The sequence below is a fragment of the Sphaerodactylus townsendi genome, linkage group LG04 (assembly GCF_021028975.2).
Source record: "Sphaerodactylus townsendi isolate TG3544 linkage group LG04, MPM_Stown_v2.3, whole genome shotgun sequence".
Taxonomy (NCBI): domain Eukaryota; kingdom Metazoa; phylum Chordata; class Lepidosauria; order Squamata; family Sphaerodactylidae; genus Sphaerodactylus; species Sphaerodactylus townsendi.
This window is the reverse complement of record NC_059428.1, coordinates 18516202-18536925: the sequence shown is the minus strand read 5'-3', so window position 1 is coordinate 18536925 and position 20724 is coordinate 18516202. Positions and strand designations below refer to the sequence as shown.

The 20724-nt window shown below is 47.4% G+C and overlaps 1 protein-coding gene across 5 annotated transcripts in view; it reads right to left on the bottom strand.

Annotated features, from left to right (window-relative positions):
- FAT3 (FAT atypical cadherin 3) overlaps nucleotides 1-20724 on the bottom strand; it is a 484297-nt gene that overhangs the window by 107897 nt on the left and 355676 nt on the right. For all 5 annotated transcript variants that reach the window (XM_048492351.1, XM_048492353.1, XM_048492352.1 and 2 more), the window contains 2 exons: nucleotides 9431-9706; nucleotides 7691-7901 (listed from right to left, as the gene is read on the bottom strand). In XM_048492351.1, the coding sequence (XP_048348308.1) occupies nucleotides 7691-7901; nucleotides 9431-9706 (487 nt within the window). The remainder of the gene's footprint in view (nucleotides 1-7690; nucleotides 7902-9430; nucleotides 9707-20724) is intronic.

Sequence of the window (20724 nt, the reverse complement as noted above, 5' to 3'; positions counted from 1 at the left end):
TACAACAATATCAATATACGACAATATATGATTTGAGAACTTGGTTTGATGAAGCACAGCTAACTAAAATGCGTCCCAACTAGCATCTGGAAAGCATATTATCTAGAGACCCTGAACAAAGTGCTTGGAATTTTCTGGAGGATGAATGGGATACTAACATAAACAGATAAATAACTATAGAACAAAAAGAGTTTGCATTTATATACCATACTTCTCTCAACTGTAAGAAGTCTCAAAGAGGCTAACAAGCTCCTTTCCTTCCTCTCCCCACAACAGACACCTTGTGAGGTAGGTGGGGCTGAAAGAGTTCTGAGAGAACTGTGACTATCCAAAGGCAACCAGCAGACTTTGTGTGTAGGAGTGGGGAAACAGACCTGGCTCATGAGATTAGAGTCCACTTCTTATGTGAAGGAGGGAGGGGAATCAAACCCAGTTCCCCAGATCAGAGTCCACTGCTCTTAACCACTGCACTAGATTTACTTACACACTTTTAAGATTCAATCACAAGCAATATATTAATTCACATAAATATCTGGCAGGAGTTATATGATCCAGATTTTTTAAAACCAATTGACTACATGGAATCTGTTAAAAAGTCCTGTTGGTGACAGATGACATAAGTCAATTTTATTTCAACGGCCACGGTTTTCCCTAAAGAACCATGGAAACCGAAGCTTTAAGAGAGTTCTGAGAGTAATGTTAAGCACCCCAATTCTGCTTACAGAGCTAAAATTCCCAGTGCTCATTGAAGAGAAATCACAGAAGTTTGAGTTTCACAGGGCAGGCACAAAGCAAAACTGTAAACCGATTCTTGTGTAGTAGACTTGGTATTGTGCCATCAACTTCAAACAGTGATTACTCCCCAGAGCATATGCAGAAAACAACAGCTAAACTCTGGAACTTACTTGTCAAAGAATTATGTAACCAAGGCTGTGATTCTGCACAGCTTTATTACAAAGGGCATTCCTCTGACAATAATTCAAGTGAACTGATTCAGGATTAGGAAATAGGGTAAAAGCACAAAAATCTAGCCACTAAATCAGCCATTCTCAACCAGGGTTCCGTGGTACCCTGGGGTGCCGTGAGCATGTCCCAGGGGTACCGCGGCAACACTACCACCACCCCCTCATTTTTGTGGTGTCTCCCACCTGCGCCAGCAAGGACATGGAGCTGGCCCATGGGGCAGGGCCTGCCACAAGGTCAGCAGCCACCCCCCCACCCCCAGTGCTTCCCTTCACCCTGGGAGGGGAAGGTGGGGGTGTGGCAAGCAGGGGCAATGGGAGGGGAAGGTGGAAGGTGGCGGCAGGGGTACCGTGAGATATGAAGAGTGAGGTCAAGGGTACCCTGACCTCAAAAAGGTTGGGAAACACTGCCCAGGCAACGCAGGCAGGCTTCCGGCCTGCTCCTTTCCTTAAAGTAAGTGAATTGGTGCGCCGTGGGGGGGGCGCTGCAGGGGAAGGGGCGTTGCTAGGGAAGAGCTGCGGGGGGGGGCGGGGAAGGGGCGCTGAGGGGGAAGAGCCGCAGGGGGCACCGCGGGCTGGCACAAAAGCCAGAGTGTGCACTGGGCGCACTCTGGTCTAGCTACGGCTCTGCTTCCATGTGAATCAACATGGCTTCTGTATCACCTGTGGGGTATTTTTTGAAATGGAACATCTGTGCGTTGGCCTACAGGGTCACAGATGGGCCCCCTCTCCCGAATCAGATGTTATTAAAGCACGAGATGATTGCTTTCTGCTTTTCAGTGCTGTGGCTGCTCTAGCCGAATTTCCTGCAAAGTGAGGAATCTTGTATATAAGCTTAATCCTTCAGTTAAAATTAACATCCTCACTGCGCATTCTTGCATGGATCACAGGCACCGCAGCTTGCGAAAACTGTATTCTGCCGCTGCTAGAAGCACGGGTGGATAATGAAACCGTGGGCGTTTGCAGCTTTATCTGAAACAGAAGCTTGAAGCCTCAAATTGCAGGCAGACAGGAAAGATGAAGAAGGAACCAGAGGCACTCATGGGAAGATAAAGTCTCATTAACGGGTTTCAAGCTTTTGCGCAATTGGTCTGGACAGGGGCCTGATGCTGTTCTACTTCTTAGACATGACCCCCATCTCTGCTCCTTCATTATTGGAGCTCTAATATTCCATGCAGCCCAGGCTGAATTTACGCTACTGCACCAGTCACCATAGGGCTGAACTAGACGTTTGGTGACAGATCCAGAATCCGAGTTCTCTTGTCAATCGGTTGTAGAACAACAGGGAAAGGGCTCGGTTTCCAGTGGAAACTGGCAAGAAGGGAATGCTCAACCCTTTCCCCATTCTCAAACAGAGAAGCTTCAAAGGGAGATTACAACGTAAGATCGCTGAACTCGAGTTCATTCACAAATTCGGAACAATGGACTTCCCTCCCGCTTGGCTGAACAGGAATATAGCTTTCTTTTCTTGCTACAGATGCTAATTTTCTGCTTGTAAGCATTTCTCCCGTGTTGTAATCAAGCTGATTACATTTTGCATTCTACCTCTGCATCGTGCGTCTGTTCTCTGCAACACCCCTCCTCCTTTCCGCCTAGGACATCAGGCCTCAAATCTCCATTCCAATTTGTATCTTATGAAGGCAGCTCTCCCTAAAGCTTATACCCTAATAATCTTGTTGGTCTCTAACACAATATGGGACTTGAATTTAGCCTTTTTCCCGTGTGCTACTTTTCACCTGTCGTCCCCTGCCCTGAGCTGCAACTTCCCTCATCTCGGGTTCCCAGTGCATCTTTAACATATTTGGAAAAGGTGCTGGGGGAGAGAAACTGCAGGCAAGAAGAGGCAGGTAGAGCACTCTTGCCCACTGATTCTCTGCTGAATTCCCCTGTAGTATTGCATCATTTATGCAGGTCCGGTTAAATGTCCTTCCTTCAGCCGTTACATGGGGAAATTATCTCAAATCCCTTTACAAGAAAGACAATGTAAATGTTCCCTCAAGCAAGTCGAGACCACCGAACATATTCTATTGCACTGTATTAACCGTATCAAGCAGAGGAGATTATTCATCGATCCCCACATAATTAGATGTCTACCCATCTCGATCCCCACATAATGTCAACCCATCTTGAGCCCCACATAAATAGATGTCTACCCATCCCTGGTTCGGATAAGATTTGGATGCTTCTAAATGACTGAAATGTTACACGAACTGAAGACATGGCAAAATTTTCAGTATCTCTTTCATCCAGCACATGCAAACCGAATAACCAATTTCAATTCCTTTGACCTTTTTTCTTTCTTCCTTTTTAACCTATGCCATTAAAGGTTATAAATAAATAAAAGTATCGCAGCAACCTGGATTTCTATGTAGGACCTGCCACAAAGCTTATGCTTCAAAACAAAGTTTTTGCTCATTACTTCTAGGTTCTTGCCACAAACACAGAAGCTGCTTCATGAAATTAGCTCACGGCATGATCGCATCAGCCCATGAAACTGCCTCATACAGAGCAGTGGTGGGATCCAAACATTTTAGTAACAGGTTCCCATGGTGGTGGGATTCAAACTGTGGCGTAGCGCCAATGGGGATGGGCGGGGCACGACGGGGGCGTGGTCGGGCATTCCGGGGGCGGGGCATTCCTGGGCGGGGCTGTGGCAAGGACGCAGCCGCTGCGCCAGTCCTTGGCAGGAAACGAATGCACGCAGGCACAGGCTGCCTGTAATGAATTCAATGGTGTTGATGAGCGGGTCAGCCGCCTGGCCTTGACTACATTCCATTTTAAAATCAGCTTTTACTACCGAACCTATCCTGAAACACCCTGACCCAGATCTCCCGTTTGTGGTTCACGTGGATGCCTCGGACAAAGCGCTTGGGGCAGCCCTGTTGCAGAGAAATAAAGATGATAGGCTGGTTCCGTGTGCTTATTTATCCAAGAAATTCTCCGGTGCTGAGCTCAACTGGACTGTAGGAGATAAAGAAACTGCGGCCATCAAAGTGGCACTTTCCACTTGGCGCCACTGGCTGGAGGGGGCTAAACACCCCTTCCAAGTTTGGTCGGATCACAAGAACTTGGCCGCCCTCTCCACCCCCCTCAAGATGTCCGCGAAGCAACTCCGTTGGGCCGATTTTTTTTCTCGTTTCTCTTTCACTGTCCATTTTTTCCCCGGAAACACCAATAAACTGGCTGATGCGCTTTCGCGCCTACCCGGGGAGGGGGGTGGAGCTACCTTACGGGATATTCCACGCACTATTCTCTCCCCCTCCCAACTGGGGCTGGCTGTCACCCGATCTCAGACATCCACTCCTCCTTCTCTACCCATTCCCAGCCTGGTCTCTCCTTTCCTACGGGAACTCGAAGAGGCGGGGCTGCGCGAACCACCAGCGGAGGAGGGTGACTCCCAATTGCGCCTGGAAAATGGGTTTTGGCGGCGGGGGGATTGTTGGTACGTGCCTCCCCCCCTCCGTAAGCAGGTTCTCGAGGCCTGTCATGACGCCCGCTCAGCTGGACATTTTGGCTTCCTAAAAACTTTGCATTTGGCCCGCCGTCAATTTTGGTGGCGCGCGATGCGCAAGGACATTGAGACATATATTAAAGGTTGCTCTGTTTGTGCGGAAGCCAAGACCGTTCCGGGAAAACCCCATGGTCTGTTGAAACCTCTCCCGGTGGCCTCCCGCCCCTGGGAAGTCATCTCCATGGATTTTATTACGGATTTACCAGAAAGTCAGGGCAACACGGTTTTGTGGGTGGTGGTGGACTTATTTTCTAAACAAGCCCATTTCATCCCATGTGCTTCCATCCCCTCCGCTCCTAAATTAGCGCGTCTGTTCATTCAGCATATTTATCGCCTACACTCCGCCCCCGTTAAGGTGGTCTCCGACCGCGGCCCCCAATTCATTTCTAAGTTCTGGAAAGCTTTTCTGAGTTTATTGGGGGCCGCCCCGGCGGTCGCCGCCCCCTACCACGTTCAAAGTGACGGTGAGTCAGAGAGAACGAACAGAACCCTGGAGCAGTATTTGCGTTGTTACACCAACTACCACCAAGACAATTGGTGCGAGCTAATTCCGTTTGCAGAATACGCCTATAATAATGCGGTTCATAGCAGTACAAAAAGAACCCCCTTCGAAATTGTGTCTGGTCGGTCCTTCCCCCCATTGCCGCAACTACCTGCGGAAGCGTTGAATCCTCCGGAGTTCCAGCAGTGGATTTCATCTCTGGCTGAGGGGTGGAAAATGGTCCAGACTGCCTTACAGCAGGCTAAAGACTCCCAAAAGCTTCAAGCGGATAAACACCGCTCGGATTTCCCCTTGCGTGTGGGCGCCTGGGTGTATTTGTCTACCAAAAATCTCAGAGACGTGCATAAATTTTCAAAACTGGGCAAAAGATTCATAGGACCTTTCCAGATTACTAAAGTGATTAATGATGTCACTGCCCGGTTGGACTTGCCTAATTCTCTAAGTAATATCCATCCTGTCTTCCATTCCAGTTTACTCAAGGAGGCTCCCGTTTCCGATGCCTGGCACGACCCGCCGGAGAGACCCCCACCGACTATAATTGATGGCCACAAGCATTACGAAATTGACGCCATCCTGGACTCTCGTTTTAATCGCAAACGCTTGCAATATTTAGTCTCTTGGGTGGGGTATTCTTCTGGATATAATCAATGGGTTTTTTCCGAAAATATTGACGCCCCCGCCCTTATTTCTACTTTCCATCGCACCTTTCCGCACAAACCCGGGGGGGAGAAGTCTTTTTTAAGGGAGGCAGAGTGTAATGAATTCAATGGTGTTGATGAGCGGGTCAGCCGTACAGCCTTGACTACGTCCCGCGGTGACCGAGTGGGCTAACTATGCGGCGGAGACCTTATCTCTGCGAGAGAGATGAGGCCTCCGTTCCCATGGGAATCGGGAGGGGGGATGGGATGGACAGAGTTATAACCTGTGCTTCTGGCGGGAGAATCTATTCCTGCCACGGCGTGTACGTGAGCTTTCTAAGATGTCTGAATAAACGGTCTTTTACACCCAAAAAGCCTTTTATTTCTGCTTCTATGGAATTCCTTACACTGCCACGCACGCCGGTGCACCTCCTGCTAGACCGCTTCAAGTTCTGCGCGCTACTGCTGAGAGGAGGGGCAAAAATCACGAAGGCAAAAACACGAAGGAAAAAAACGAAGGCAAAAATCACGTGGCAAAATCACCAATTAGTAACCCCCTCTCTAACCCTAACCCTGACCCTAACCCTGAAAAAACCCTTTAATACAGTGACCCCCCCACCCTAACATTTATCCATTTTACAGATGGAGAACACTGATGCAGAGAGTCTTAGGCGACCCCTGTGAAAGGGTCGTTCGACCCCCAAAGGGGTCCCGACCCCCAGATTGAGAACCACTGGGCTACAGGCTTGCATGCCAACACACTGCGCTGATCCAACCCAGCTTTTATGCTAACACAGCCTCAGACACAACTACGTCCCTAGGTCTGGCGCTTCTGACGTCAGAAAAGGGCTGAGCACACGTTCTGCAAACTGAATGCTTGCCCTGCCTGGGGGGCTTGGCGGCAAGTTACTGCCACACAGCATACGTATATGAATCTGACAATGCACAATCTATGCCTGCTTGTGCAGCATCAGGCACACAAAACACTCCATGTACGTGTGGCAAATGGGAGAATGTGAGCCAAGCCCAAACCCAGTCTGTGGGCAAGAATGGGAAGATACAAATCTTTCTCCACTTTTGAGATCAAGCTCAAACTGAAAAGACGAAGGAGAAAGGAAGATAGCTTTAAAAGGGGCTTGGACAGATTTATGGAGGAGAAGTCGATTTATGGCTACCAATCTTGATCCTCTTTGATCTGAGATTGCAAATGCCTTAACAGTCCAGGTGCTCGGGAGCAGCAGCAGCAGAAGGCCATTGCTTTCACATCCTGCATGTGAGCTCCCAATGGCACCTGGTGGGCCACTGTGAGTAGCAGAGAGCTGGACTAGATGGACTCTGGTCTGATCCAGCTGGCTTGTTCTTATGTTCTTATGAAGAAACAAGGCCTTCAAGGATTTGGGGGCTAATTTTGAAGGGTTTTTTTTTTTTAAATGAAAGGAGGAAAATGCAACGAAGCCAGCCAGCAGTGGTTCGAGCACTGCTTCCCCAATAATTGATACCACTTTAAGAAGCAAAATATACAGCAGATAAATGTGCCTGCTCTGTAAGGCGTGCTTCCTAGAAGAAAAATGTAAAGGCCAATGAAGCCAATATCAGGTCAAATTAGGCGTTTAAATCTCATCGATTTTTATTGGATTTGAGCACACTTCTGTCTTTCTGCCTTTTTTTTTGGATGATGCTTGTCTGGCTTCTAACTCTGTGAGGGAATTACATCATGCGTGCCTTATATGGTGTTCTACAGCAGGCATTTTAGTCTCAGTGTAATGGGCCAACGTGGCGTAGTGGTTAAGAGCAGGTGCACTCTAATCTGGAGAACCGGGTTTGATTCAAGCTCTGCCACTTGAGCTGTGGAGGCTTATCTGGTGAACCAGAATAGCCTGTGCACTCTAGTACATGCCAGCTGGGTGACAATTGTCATAGTTCTTCGGAGTTCTCTCAGCCCCACCCACCTCACAGGGAGTTTGTTGTGGGGGGAGAAGGGAAAGGAGATTGTCAGCCTCTTTGAGTCTCCTTACAGGAGAGAAAAGGGGGGGGGGTATAAATCCAAACTCTTCTTCTTCCTCTCTAGCATACCAACCTGATTCTATAGAGTAGATCAGCTCAGCATTTTCTCCTTTGTCTTTGTCCAGTGCAGTGACCTGCAAAACTGCAGATCCGAGGGCCGCTGATTCAAACACGGAGGCTTCGTACAGAGGGCTGGTAAAGTAGGGGCTATGATCATTGGAATCCTCGACATTGACAATGACCCTGGCCAAGTTTCGCCGATATGGAAACTCTTGGTCACGAACCTGGATGGGAAACACAAGAGCAAAATTTAAGAGGCTGAAAAGATTTTGCCTAGATCATAATTTTGGAAGAATCCGCAGGTTCCCGCTCGAGCAAGGCACTTCTCGCTCTGAATAAAGCGATAAAATGGGGTGCTGTGTGGTTTCCGGGCTGTATGGCCGTATTCTAGCAGCATTCTCTTCTGACGTTTCGCCTGCATCTGTGGCTGGCATCTTCAGAGGATCTCTGAAGATGCCAGATCCTCTGAAGATGCCAGCCACAGATGCAGGCGAAACGTCAGGAGAGAATGCTGCTAGAACACGGCCATACAGCCTGGAAACCACACAGCACCCCAGTGATTCCGGCCGTGAAAGCCTTCGACAATACAAAGTGATAAAACTTTTGCACGATTCCTTAGGAGCTTCCTCACTAGGTCAGTGATAGCGAACCTTTTCGAGACCGAGTGCCCAAACTACAACCCAAAACCCACTTCTTTATCGCAAAGTGCCAACACTGCAATTTAACCTGAATATTGAGGTTTTAATTTTTTAAAAAATGGTTGGCTCAGAACGTCAGAGGCGTGAGTTACTCGGGAGTAAGCTTGGTGGTAGTCAGTGGCTTTGCTTTGAAGCAACCATGCAACTCTTCCAACGGGTGAATCATGACCCTAGGAGGGTTTACTCAGAAGCAAGTCCCATTGCCAGCAACCGAGCTTACTCCCAGGTAAAGGGTTGCGCTTTAATTCTTCGCATGAAAATCAGTGAGGTTTAACAGCGCTTAACAGGGTTACCTACACTGCTTCTCCAAATCTAGGTCTTAGGCTTAATGCTAACAATCGAACCCAGTGGCCCAGGCCAGCCTAGATGTGTGTGTGTGGAGAGCACTCTGTTTGCGCATGCCCACAGAGAGGGCTCTGAGTGCCACCTCTGGCACCCGTGCCATAGGTTCGCCACCACTGCTCTAGGTGAAATTCAGACCGGTACTAAACAGACAGAAAAAATAATCTGATTCCTACTCCTTAACATGCAACATTTGCTTCACACATGAACAATTTCTGCTCTGTAATTTAGGGACACAAACCAGTATCTCTTCTCTCCAGGAAAGCACGATAAAAACCGGTCCACTTTGCTTCAACAAGCTGAGCATAGCAAAGAAAGAGATAATCACCCCGTTTAGCGGCTTCCAGAAGCACTTTAAAATTTCTCTTTTCAAAAACTCTTTTAAGAAAATCACATGAGATTTTAAGAAAGAATCGGGCACGGTGAGATTGCAACGTTTCTTCCGCGTTCTCGCTCAAGATAGCAAAAAACGTTTTGCAAGATTTTTTGTTACAGAAACTGCCTTTTGTGGTACACCTTACGAAGCCACAGCAATGAATTAATGAATGAACATATAAAGAAATAAATAAATGGTCCAGAGCACAAGGAAGGAAATTAATTACTACTCACTTGTGAAATTTTAAAGCCTATTTGCTTATCAGAAGACTAGGGAATACAGGTCTTTACAAAAAGGTACTTGTGGCAGGAGAGGAGTGTTAATATTCGGCTCTTACCATTACATTCAAGATATGTTTATCTTGAGCTTCGTGGTCTAAGCGTTCGGCCGTGTACAGCACTCCTGTGTTAGGATCCATTCTGAACTTCCTCAGACTGACCGAGTCGATGCTGCTGTGGATGATGTAGCTGAGCTTGTGTTTCTCGTCTCTGTCAGTGGCTTCCACTTGCAGTATCTCGGTGTCCAGGAGGATATCTTCGGAAATTGTCACCTCGTAACTCGGATGGGAAAATTCCGGACCGTTATCGTTATTGTCCAACACTCTTATTAGCACCTGCAGTTAAGAGAGGTGGGGAATGGATAAGACAATGGATATCACAATTCACCCTCAAACAAAACATGACACAACCCTGACGTTTTGTGAAGCACGTGTTTTGGATGATATTCATCGGGTCCTTGGTTTTCTCCTCACACCCTCTGTGTGAGGCTCAGAATGACTGAACTAGGATTTTCTGGGAACATCACGGCCAAGTTGTCTATGTTCTTAATTGTGTGGGATGACAGAACTCAGACGAATTGATATAAATTGCAGCAAAGGTTTAATTTAGACCCAAGGAAGCATACTGATGGTGCAGTATGTGTGACATTGGAACACCATCCCTCGCAAGGTGGTGGATTCTTTGCTGTTGGAGAGTTTTAATTATAAATTGGATACCAACTTGTTGGGGATATTGCAGTTCCTTCAGTGGTAACAAGTTCGACTAGATAACTCTGGCGCTCCTTTCCAATTATAAGGTTAAATAAAAAAGTCTCTCTCATTTCAGCCCAACAAACTATCAACCGTGTTTCCCCGAAAATAAGACAGGGTCTTATATTAATTTTTGCTGCAAAAGATGCATTAGGGCTTATTTTCAGGGAATGTCTTATTTTTCCCCCATGATTTTGTGCACCATCCATCCATCCATCCATCCATCCATCCATCCATCCATCCATCTGGAACAAAGGCTTATTTTTGGAGTAGGGCCTGCCTATCTATCTATCTATCTATCTATCTATCTATCTATCTATCTATCTATCTATCTATCTATCTATCTATCTATCTATCTATCTATCTATCTATCTATCTATCTATCTATCTATCTATCTCTGTCTATCTGCACCTACCTACCACCTACCTACCTGCCTGCCCTGCACCCCTGCACCTGCCTGCCACCACCACCCCTGCACCTGCCTGCCTGCCTGCCTGCCTGCCTGCCTGCCTGCCTGCCTGCCTGCCTGCCTGCCTGCCTGCCTGCCTGCCTGCCTGCCTGCCTGCCTCTCTCTCTCTCTCTCTCTCTCTCTCTCTCTCTCTCTATCTATCTATCATTACACATCCATCCATCCATCCATCCATCCATCCATCCATCCATCCATCCATCCATCCATCCATCCATCCATCCATCCATCCATCCATCCATTTGACTTCTATACCGCCCACCCCGTCCATCCATCCGTTTGAGCCTGTACGCCAGTTCTGGGGCATGCAACAGCTGATATAATCTAAAATAACAAGAAGGCACATTCAATATATGTACAATATAATGGAATTAGGATCTAAATCTCACGTTAAAGACCATTTAAAACAGGCACAAAGGCATGGTCGACCGATCTAAAGGGTCCACTCTGAGGGCGAGGAAGACCCCACAATGTCAGACCGCCAGATGATAAAGGGTTTAATATTTCAAGCATCCTCAAAATCAGAAAAAATCATGCTGGGGCTTATTTTTTGGGATAGGGCTTATTTTCAGGGAAACAGGGTACTAGTTCATATGAGCGGCTGCCATCCTCTGCACATGGTCAGCAAGTCTCTCACCCCCCTCCCATTTTCTGTAAAGTAGCACGGCTTGACTGCATGAAATACAAAAACTTTACTTTGACTATCCCTAAATAAAGGGATCATATCATCCTCTTCCCTTTCTACCCATCAATCAGCCCAACAGATAACTAGGTGAGAGCTCTCTTCTGTGGGATTCAGGAGATCTTGTCCTTGAGGTAAATTGCCTGGCTGTGGTGGAGAATGAGAAGTTACCTGGGCCAGAGGCATCAAGGACAGGAAGGAGAGTGTTCTGCTTGGTGCTGAGAAGGAGGCTCTCTTCAACGTGCTCTCAATGCATGCACAAGTGAAATGGGAGAGGGCCAGGCTCTGGCCTAAATCATCATGCTCTATTAGATCGCTAAGGTTGAAAGTCTTGGACCCAGAGGTGGGATCCAGCAGGTTCTCACAGGTTCCCGAGAGTAGGTTACTAATCATTTGTGTGTGCGAGGAGGGTTACTAGTGGTGATTTTTTGCCACTTTGGGATTTTTGCCTTAGTTACACCCCTCCTCTCAGCAGTAGCACACAGAACTTGAAGCAGTCTAGCAGGAGGTGCACGGCGTCTGCAGTGGCAACCTGTCGCGTGCATTAGATTTCCCTACAGGACTGGGCGCAGCTGCTCGTCCCCTTGCCACAGCCCAGCCAGAGATGCCCCACCCATAGAATGCCTGGCCATGCCCCGTTGGCGCTGGCAGCCCCCATTGAGTTAAAGCACAGTTTGAATCCCACTACCATGGGAACCTGTTATTAAAATGTTTGGATCCCACCACTGCTTGGACCCTTCATCTGAACATCCATCCATCCATCCATCCATCCATCCATCCATCCATCCATTTCCCTGTTTTCATGTTCACATGCATCCATGCAGGCAGCGATTGGAGCCCATGGAAACAATCCGGGTTACTGCTGTGCCTTTGCATTTAAATTTATTTCCCACCCATGCGTAGCTATGCAGGCACGCACAAATGAACCCCCATAGCCATGCTGATGTCTCACGATACGACCATCTGAACCTGCGTAGCTATGCAGATATAAACCGTGAATTTTTTTTTAAAAGAAAAGGGAGGCGAATAAAGAGCCTCCTGCCCTGCCGTTTGCTCGTGAGTGGCTGCAACCTGGGATTTTTTTTAAAAGACTTGCGAATAGCGTGATTCTCAAAAAACCTGGTTTGGGGGAAATAACATGGACCAGACTCATTTTAGGAGCAGGATCTGTGCAAAGTTCCTCTCCCCGAAACCAAGGGTTTTACCGTCCTACATCCATGTTTATTGGCCCGTGTGGAGGGGGCCTTGGATAGGCTGGAGCCAGGCATCGCTCCGGCTTTTGGCGGAAGGACAGTCCCGCCTGTAAAACTGTTTGTCAGCGTCTCCGCTGGGTTTTTTCTGTTCGGTTTTTTAAAGGCTGTCGCACTGCCTTCTGGGGCGCAAGGCAGTGCGACAGCCTCCTGCGCGCGCGGCCGCAGGAGCGCACGGCCTTCTGGGGCGCTCCTGTTTCCCACCCTGTGACAGGGCGGGAAAGCGGAGTGCCCAAAAAGACCAGTCGCGGCTCCCTGCTCAAACATCATCTTACATACCCGCCCTGTCCCGGTTCACAAAGGTGACCATCTGGTCACCTTAGCTTTGGACCAACTCATATTTGTTTGTTTTGAAAGTTGTTGTGATTTCTAGATACTTGTTCCTTCATTTCTGTATTGTGACAACCTTTAAAAGACAGCAGGGCTTGAACAAGAAACCCAAGTAGTGATACCGGTAACTGAAATTCTCACGCATGCTATTCAACTAGAAAATCCCCTTTTTGGATTCACCTTTCTCTTGGGTGAATGAAACATGATTCTTTACTTTTGCTACTCCCTTGTATTGATTTCCCCCCCAGTAAAATGTACTGATTTCTTCCAGGCTATTTATGAATCAATGGCCTTTTATGCAATTGCAATCTGCCCACATTAAGCATATATTCTCTTCGGATTGAATTCTCAATTATGCACTCATTTTAGGCCTCTGCCATATTTTTGTGCCACGGGTCTGTTAATGCAAGAGACCAGTGAAATTGACTTGGTCTATTGCATTACTGACAGACTCAAGCGGGCAACACACACAGACACAAAAAGGCGGCATGGATTACGAAAGGAAGCGGTGGGTGGGCAACATGGTGGATCAGATCAGCATGGCTGGGGATGCTTGGCAGCAGGAGACTTCCCCTGCAAACAGAAAACCATGAGAAAACTACACTGCAAAGCAATGAACTGGAATCAGTAAGTGCACAAAAGCCCAATAAATCAGTATATTGCTCTAGAAGTTGAGGGACACTCAAGGCCTTATTGGAGGAGCACAAAAGAGTCGGTTTAAGCATCCTGAAAAATCTGCAGCTGCAGAACATGTCTTAAACAAAACTGGACATAACGTTTTATTTGAAAATACTGAAATTCTGGACAATTCAGAAGGTTGCTTTGTCAGACTGCACAGGGAGGCCATTGAAATTCACAAACACCAAGTCAATTTCAACAGGAAAGAAGAGACTTTGAAAATTAGCAAAGCTTGGCTACCAGTACTTAAAAACACCAAAAGCAAACCCCAAGGGCATGCTAAGTTCATGAACAATGGACTCCACCCAAACACAGGATTTGCATTCACCAATACTACTGCTGCTGCAGGGCGTGAAAATGTGAATCACTCCCTGGACTGATAAGCCCCACCCATGATACAATACTATCAGCCAAATCTTTGCATAACAAGTCCTATCCAAACACTTACTGATTGGTTCCCCACCCTGGGACATGGACAATATATACCCCAGACATTTCCTTCTCTCTGGACACAGTGTGTAACAGTCTTCCCTCTGTGATACACCTCTGAAGATGCCAGCCACAGATGCAGGCGAAACATTAGGAACAAGATCCACCAGACTATGGCCACACAGCCCGGAAAACCCACCAGAACCTATTGTACGATTGTAACATGTTTAATTTTTTAATGCTTTTTCTAACACACACACGCCCCATTTTAAAGAGCCCTTCGGGGGTGGGTGGTTTATCAAATTTAATTAATAAATGAAATAAAAAAATAATAATTAGATTTTTCAGTAAACTGAGAGGTTCCTCAGAGGCATTTCCCCAAGTCCCTCCCAAGTCCACAGAGACATCTCCCTTCCATCCCTGGCTCCAGTACATGGAGTTTTGACCCAAACTCTGGGGCCACATTCTGAATTAGATATACCGGTATAGATATGTACAAACGCTCTACGTTTTATGTATTAACATTAGGGAAGATTATTCCTCCGGCTCCATCCACACAGGGTTTGTTTGGGGAATATAAAAAAAACTAATTTTGAAGATGTTTCTATTCGTTTCGTCTTACAGAAAGTACATGCTCACATTCTTAAGTACCACAGATTGGCAGAACATAGGAAGGCAATAGAGGAAACTGGTCCTTTGCCAACTCTGGTTCTGCTGCACTTTATGATCCAGCAACTTGCCCTGGGGGCTACAGTCTGGAGAGCATACCTAGACCTATCTCCTCAATTCAATATGACAGCATTAAGCAGGCAACAAGTCCACGGAGTGTGAAGCAACGAGGCCGTTGCCAAAAGCATATGTTCGAAGCGATGGACATTTGGACTGTAACATGCCGATCGTTCTGTAAGCAATCAGTGGAATCACGCATGGTGGCCACCATCACTTCTTCCACCATCTGTGGCAGCCATTTTAAAGCAGAGGAAAGCTACTGGCAGTCAGCAGCTGTTTCCCCTAAGTATGTTTATTGAGTGCGTGTTGAGCGTGGGCTCTTAAAAAACCCAGAGGAAGGATGAAGGTAATAAAAAAACCTCCCCACACTTTTAAAATCTGGGTATGTTTGTGTGTGGGGAGAAGGAAGAATACCAGAACGTGTTTACAGGGGCTCTGTTTGAGCCCAGTCTCTGACACCAGCATTTTGTGCCGTTAATGGAGGAAAAGATTGACTTATATGCTATTATAACACTACTTCACGAAAAGAGGTTGCCCTCAGAGAGGCATGAAACATTAGCTTTCCGTGATGTTAGCGAGACATTTGCTGAATACTTTACCAGAAAAATGCATAAACAATCCCCCCCCCCCAATTGCCAGTAATGACCTGACCAGGGAACAGTCAAAGGCAGCGGCGATAAAATTCTCTGTGAACCAAGACTGTTAGATGATGTTTAGGAAGTTGGAGTTGCCTTGGGGAGGAGTCGATTTGTGGGACTTGGCGGGAGCCCGGATTGCAAAGCAAAAGGGTACCCGGATTTGTTGAGTGGAGAGGCACGCGTGGAGCTGAGGGACAGATATCTGGTTCAATCCATTCTGCTAATGGTAATAAATATCTGTTGCTTATTACGGCCTTGGATTAGTGATGGCCATTGGGGTGCTCTTATTACAAACCCCACCGAATTGTACAACCACTGAAAACAAAGTGCACATTTAAGAACTTGGGTTACTATACCATAAGCAACGTGTGAGTTTCCCAGGACGTATTTGCCCGTGTGGAGGGGGCCTTGGATAGGCTGACCAGACGTCCCGCTTTTGGCGGGACAGTCCCGCCTTAAAACAAGTCCAGTAAGAAAAGTCTTGTGGTGGCGGAAAGTGCGGTCAAGGCACAGCCGACTGTCACATTTTGCTTTCTGTGCAACTCTTAGGCCCCTTCCGCACGTGCAGAATAACGCACTTTTAATCCACTTTCACCATTGTTTGCAAGTGGATTTTGCTATTCCGCACAGTAAAGTCTTTATTCTCGCCGGACACATTTGTTCGCTTGATTTCTGTTTCACCTCTCAGGCAGGTACTTCCGCACGTGCGGAATAATAATACACTTCCAATCCACTTTCAGTGCACTTTGCAGATGGGTTTTAGTGGGCGAAGTGGCAAAATCCGCTTGCAAACAATTGTGAACGTGGATTGAAAGTGCATTATTCTGCATGAGCGGAAAGGCCAATCTAGCAGGATCCTCAAGTCGGCTTACATGGAATGATAAAGTACAATTGATTTGGGGATGTTTTCATCTCCTGTTCCGATTAGATCGGGCCAGCCCGGGCCAACCAAGTCAGGACACACCAAAATAATCTGTTTTTAACTTCGGCAGCATCTTTTCTTACTGGACTTAACTCTGGGTTGGAGACTGTGTACCCACTACTTTAATAGCACTGGTTCCCTCAATGGAAGGAGCCTCTTATATCAGGGGAGGATAATGGGGCCTGCTTCTGAAACTCCTTGAGGAAGGATCTCGTCTGGCAGAGCAGAAAGCCGTTTTCAAGAACGGAAGAACTCCTAAGAACCACTGCGCATATAGAAGTTAACACACACCAAACTGAGCCCAGAGAGTCCATTACTTTCCTTTGTAACTTGACATACTCTCCAAAATACTTTTCTATTCTGCATTTACAGACCTAAGTCTCTGATGCAAAAGGCCTTAAATTTTTAAATGGCCTACAGCTCCTATTTTTACAGGAATTTAGCGCTAATTCCATGAAAATGGTCCTGCAGGAGAAAAGAAAGGGGGAAAAAAAACCAGATCCAGAAGATTAATTATAGGTCTACGGAGGGGGGAAAAACAGCCAGCTAGCCTGCATTCCCTTTGTATTATTTGCTGCCAGAAAATGTTACAGGAATCGGCAGTGTAACATACCATCTAATATCACCGCTCCACCAGGCAAAATATCTGTCGGAAATGTAAGTACCTTTTCACACATCATCTCAGGTCCACCACGTCTCAGAGGAGGAATTGTGCTTTCAATGGACTGCAACACGTCCAGGAGGGAGCTTGTGGACTTGGCAATATCAACAGTTTGCAAAGCGCTCTGGAGCGGTCTGTATGAAATGTGCTGCCACAAGACACAGCAACGGATGCTAGCTTAGATGGCTCTAAAAGGACAGTAGACAAATCCGTGGGAAATGGGAGTAGAAGTTAACAAATACGAAGCTGCCTTATAGTCATTTATCAAGATCTATAGTGCTCACTTTCAGAGGCAATAGTTCTCCCAGGTCCAGTGATGAAGGGAGGGGAAACTGTGCCTGGGGCAAGAACTGCCCGTGCGCCCCCTACTGCCCCCTGGTCCTGCCCCGGGATGAGCCGCCCTAGATGTCCCCACTGCAGCTACGCCCCTGCCCAGGTCTCAGGTAAGCGGTATTTCACATCATCTACTGCGTGACTTGGTCCAGGCTAGCCGGATCTCATCAGATCTTGGAAGCTAATGGGAATCCAAACAAAGTTCCAACATAGTTTTCCGTGCCTCCATTCCACCTTCATAACCACCATCCTCTGAAGATGCCAGCCACAGATGCAGGCAAAACCTCAGGAGAAAATGCTGCTGGAACACAGCCATACAACCCAGAAAACCCACAACACTCTAGATTCTTCCTCTGATCCAAAGAGCCTTCCTCACACTTAAATAGCTCTTTGGTTGGGGGAAAAGATACTTTGAGGCTCTTTAAGCTACAGGAAGGCTTCTGATCTTTGCTTACCCAAGTGGTCGGATAAAGGCCAGTAACACAGTGCTTGCAAACTGTTGTTGTGGATTGTGAGACCGGGAGCACAGGGGCTGTTGGAGAGGGGACAGCTGTGCTGTTGCAATACAGCTGAACGTTTCCGTAATGCACCATAATTCTGTTCTTGCATGTAGATGTTTGAGCAAATGTCAGGGGGGAAATGAATACTTGTGTTCTGCCAAGTACCAACGTGCTCTGAAAATTACTTTCTTTTGCAGAATTCCTCCTTAATGCAGTTTATGCAAGGCTAGCTGCCGCAGCAGAGCCTCATTTGTCAAAACTCACTGAAGAACATGAGATCTACTCTACGCAATGGCAAGGTGTCTGGAATTGAAAATGGCATAAACTCCGTGGGAGGACGATCTCTCTTGAAGAAGCGTGGGTTCAGACTCATCTTTGGCTGGGTGGTGATGACAAGGCAGAAGCAACCATGGGATGGCAAGCCTGCTTGGGGTTGGTCACAATGAGCCACCGTAAGAACATAAGAAGAGCCCTGCTGGATCAGAGCAGTGGTCTGTCTATCTAGTCTGGCATTCTGTCTCAGAGGCTGTTTCTGCATGGGCGGAAATCAACCCCCTAGGGACAGCAAAAACACCATCCCTCGGGCATTGTTTGCATAGTTGGCACTGAGCGAGGATTTTCAAAAGCGGCATCTTCCCGCTGGCGCAGTGCGAAGCGCACCGGCATGAGGGTGCCACTTCTGGCCCCTCTGGTTTCCCGTTTACTCAGCTCTCCTCTCTGCGCAGTTCTGGATGGCTGGAGAGTCACGTCCACACTGCCCTCTGACCCCCGGAGGTCAGAGGGCAGCGTGGGTGTGTCCCTCCAGCCATCCAGAGCTGCGCAGGGAGGAGAGGTAAGTAAATGGGACGACCTGCGAGCAGCTCCATGGGGAGCCGCCTCTGCGGGTTGCAGCAGCTTCAGCAATCCCGAAGCTCCACCGGCATAAATTATGCCAGTGGAGGCCCGTTTCCTGCCACTGTGCAGAAACGGCCACATAGTAGCCAGTGAACTAACCAGATATAGCAACAGAGTTATCTCGTCATATATCCCGGCAAGTAATCATGACTGGACAAGTATCATATAATTGGCTCTGTCCTATTGCTACAGGAGTCCTGACCCCAAGCAAACCTAATCTTGTCAGATTTCAGAAGCTAAGCAGGGATTGCCCTGGTTAGTATTTGGATGGGAGACCTCCAAGAATGCTAAGGTTGCATCACAGAGGTAGGCAATGGCAAACCACCTCAAAAATCTCTTGCCTTGAAAAACCTATAGGGTTGCCGTAACTCGGCTGTGACTTGACGGCACTTCCTACCTACCGCCCCTTCACTTTTTGAGGCATGTTTAATGTGGATTCCAACAGAGTTAAGACTGCATGTCTTCAGATTGCAGGTGAGGGCTGAATGCAACTCTGTTTTTTTTTTAAGTCTTGCACACAGAAAACCTGAAGTCTGAGAGAAGGGCTCTAGAAGAGTTTTCATCCTGACGTGCTAGTTTTCTACAGAAAATCTCCACTAATGAAAGTGGTTTCCATCAGTGAGACAGGATTTCCTTGCTTGCTTCCTCCCTCCTGCGGTTGACCCAAATGCTCCCTGAAATGTTGCTCTTGGGAGAAAGGGGACCCTCAGGAATAGCACGAGGGAGTGGTCTGCAAAGGGACAGGGAAATGGGCAAAAATTCCCATTCCACTGGTTTCAACCCTAGTGTAGGAATCCCTTCACACGGAGGACCTGCAATTGCATGTAGTTCTGTCAAGGCCCCACTTTCCCGCCTTTTCTGGCACTTCTGAGAAACAGCCAAAGTGGCCTTATTTACAGTCAAGAGGTGCCGCCTCAGTATAAAAGATTCCCTTCTCCCTGCTCACTTCCTATTTCCCACAGTTTAAAGCAATTTGAAATAAAAGCTCTTTGAGTCCTTCAAGCTGATAAATTAGGCAAAGTAACACTCGGAGCGTTAGAAAAGATGCTGCCCTCAGAGGGAAAAAAATCTCTGCAGCCGAAAAGACCAGAAAGAACGCAATTAAATCAAAGCAGATAAAAATCCAGGGCAGGCAAGCCTTTCCCGACGCTGTTCCCAAAACTGCCCATCAAAAATATTTTCCGTTTAGGCCCAACTACATTTGAATTCAAGGTGGCAGAGTGCCAAGAACGGTTTGGCTGACCTTTGAAGTTAGAATAATTATCCTGGCCAATTTCTTGGTCCAGCCATGGCGCAGCAGTGCACTCTATCAAGTATGCAGATCCATTTTGGAAGGGGGCAAGGCCTACTGATTTAATATTGCTTTTATGATTTGCTACCAGGTTCATTTGATGCATTGTTGATGATGGGATGCGCATGGCATCCGACCTCCTCCTCCCTGAATTCTCCAGACTCCAGAGATCAGTTCCCCGGAGGATGGATTCTACAGCATTACACCCAGAGGTGGGATCCAGCAGGTTCTCACAGGTTCCCGAGAGTAGGTTACTAATTATTTGTGTGTGCCGAGAGGGGGTTACTAATTGGTGATTTTGCCACGTGATTTTTTGCCGTAGTTACGCCCCTCCTCTCAGCAGTAGCGTGCAGAACTTGAAGCAGTCTAGCAGGAGGTGCACCGGCGTGCGTGGCAGCCTGCGCCTGCGTGCATTCGTTTCCCGCCCAAGGACTGACGCAGCGGCTGCGGCCTTGCCACAGCCCCGCCCAGGAATGCCCCGCCCCCAGAATGCCCGGCCACGCCCCCGTCGTGCCCCGCCCAGCCCCATTGGCGCTACGTCACAGTTTGAATCCCACCACCATGAGAACCTGTTACTAAAATTTTTGGATCCCACCACTGATTACACCACACTGAGGTCCCTCCCCTTCCAAAGCCTGCTCTTCCCCATCGGTCTTCACCTCCAAATCTTCTGGAATGTTCCAAGATGGAGTTGGCAATCCTACACAACATTCATATTGATTACTTTTTTAAAAAAATAAAGCTGTTGTACAAATGCAGAGAATTCTTGCTACGTTGTTCTCTTCATAATATATATCCAT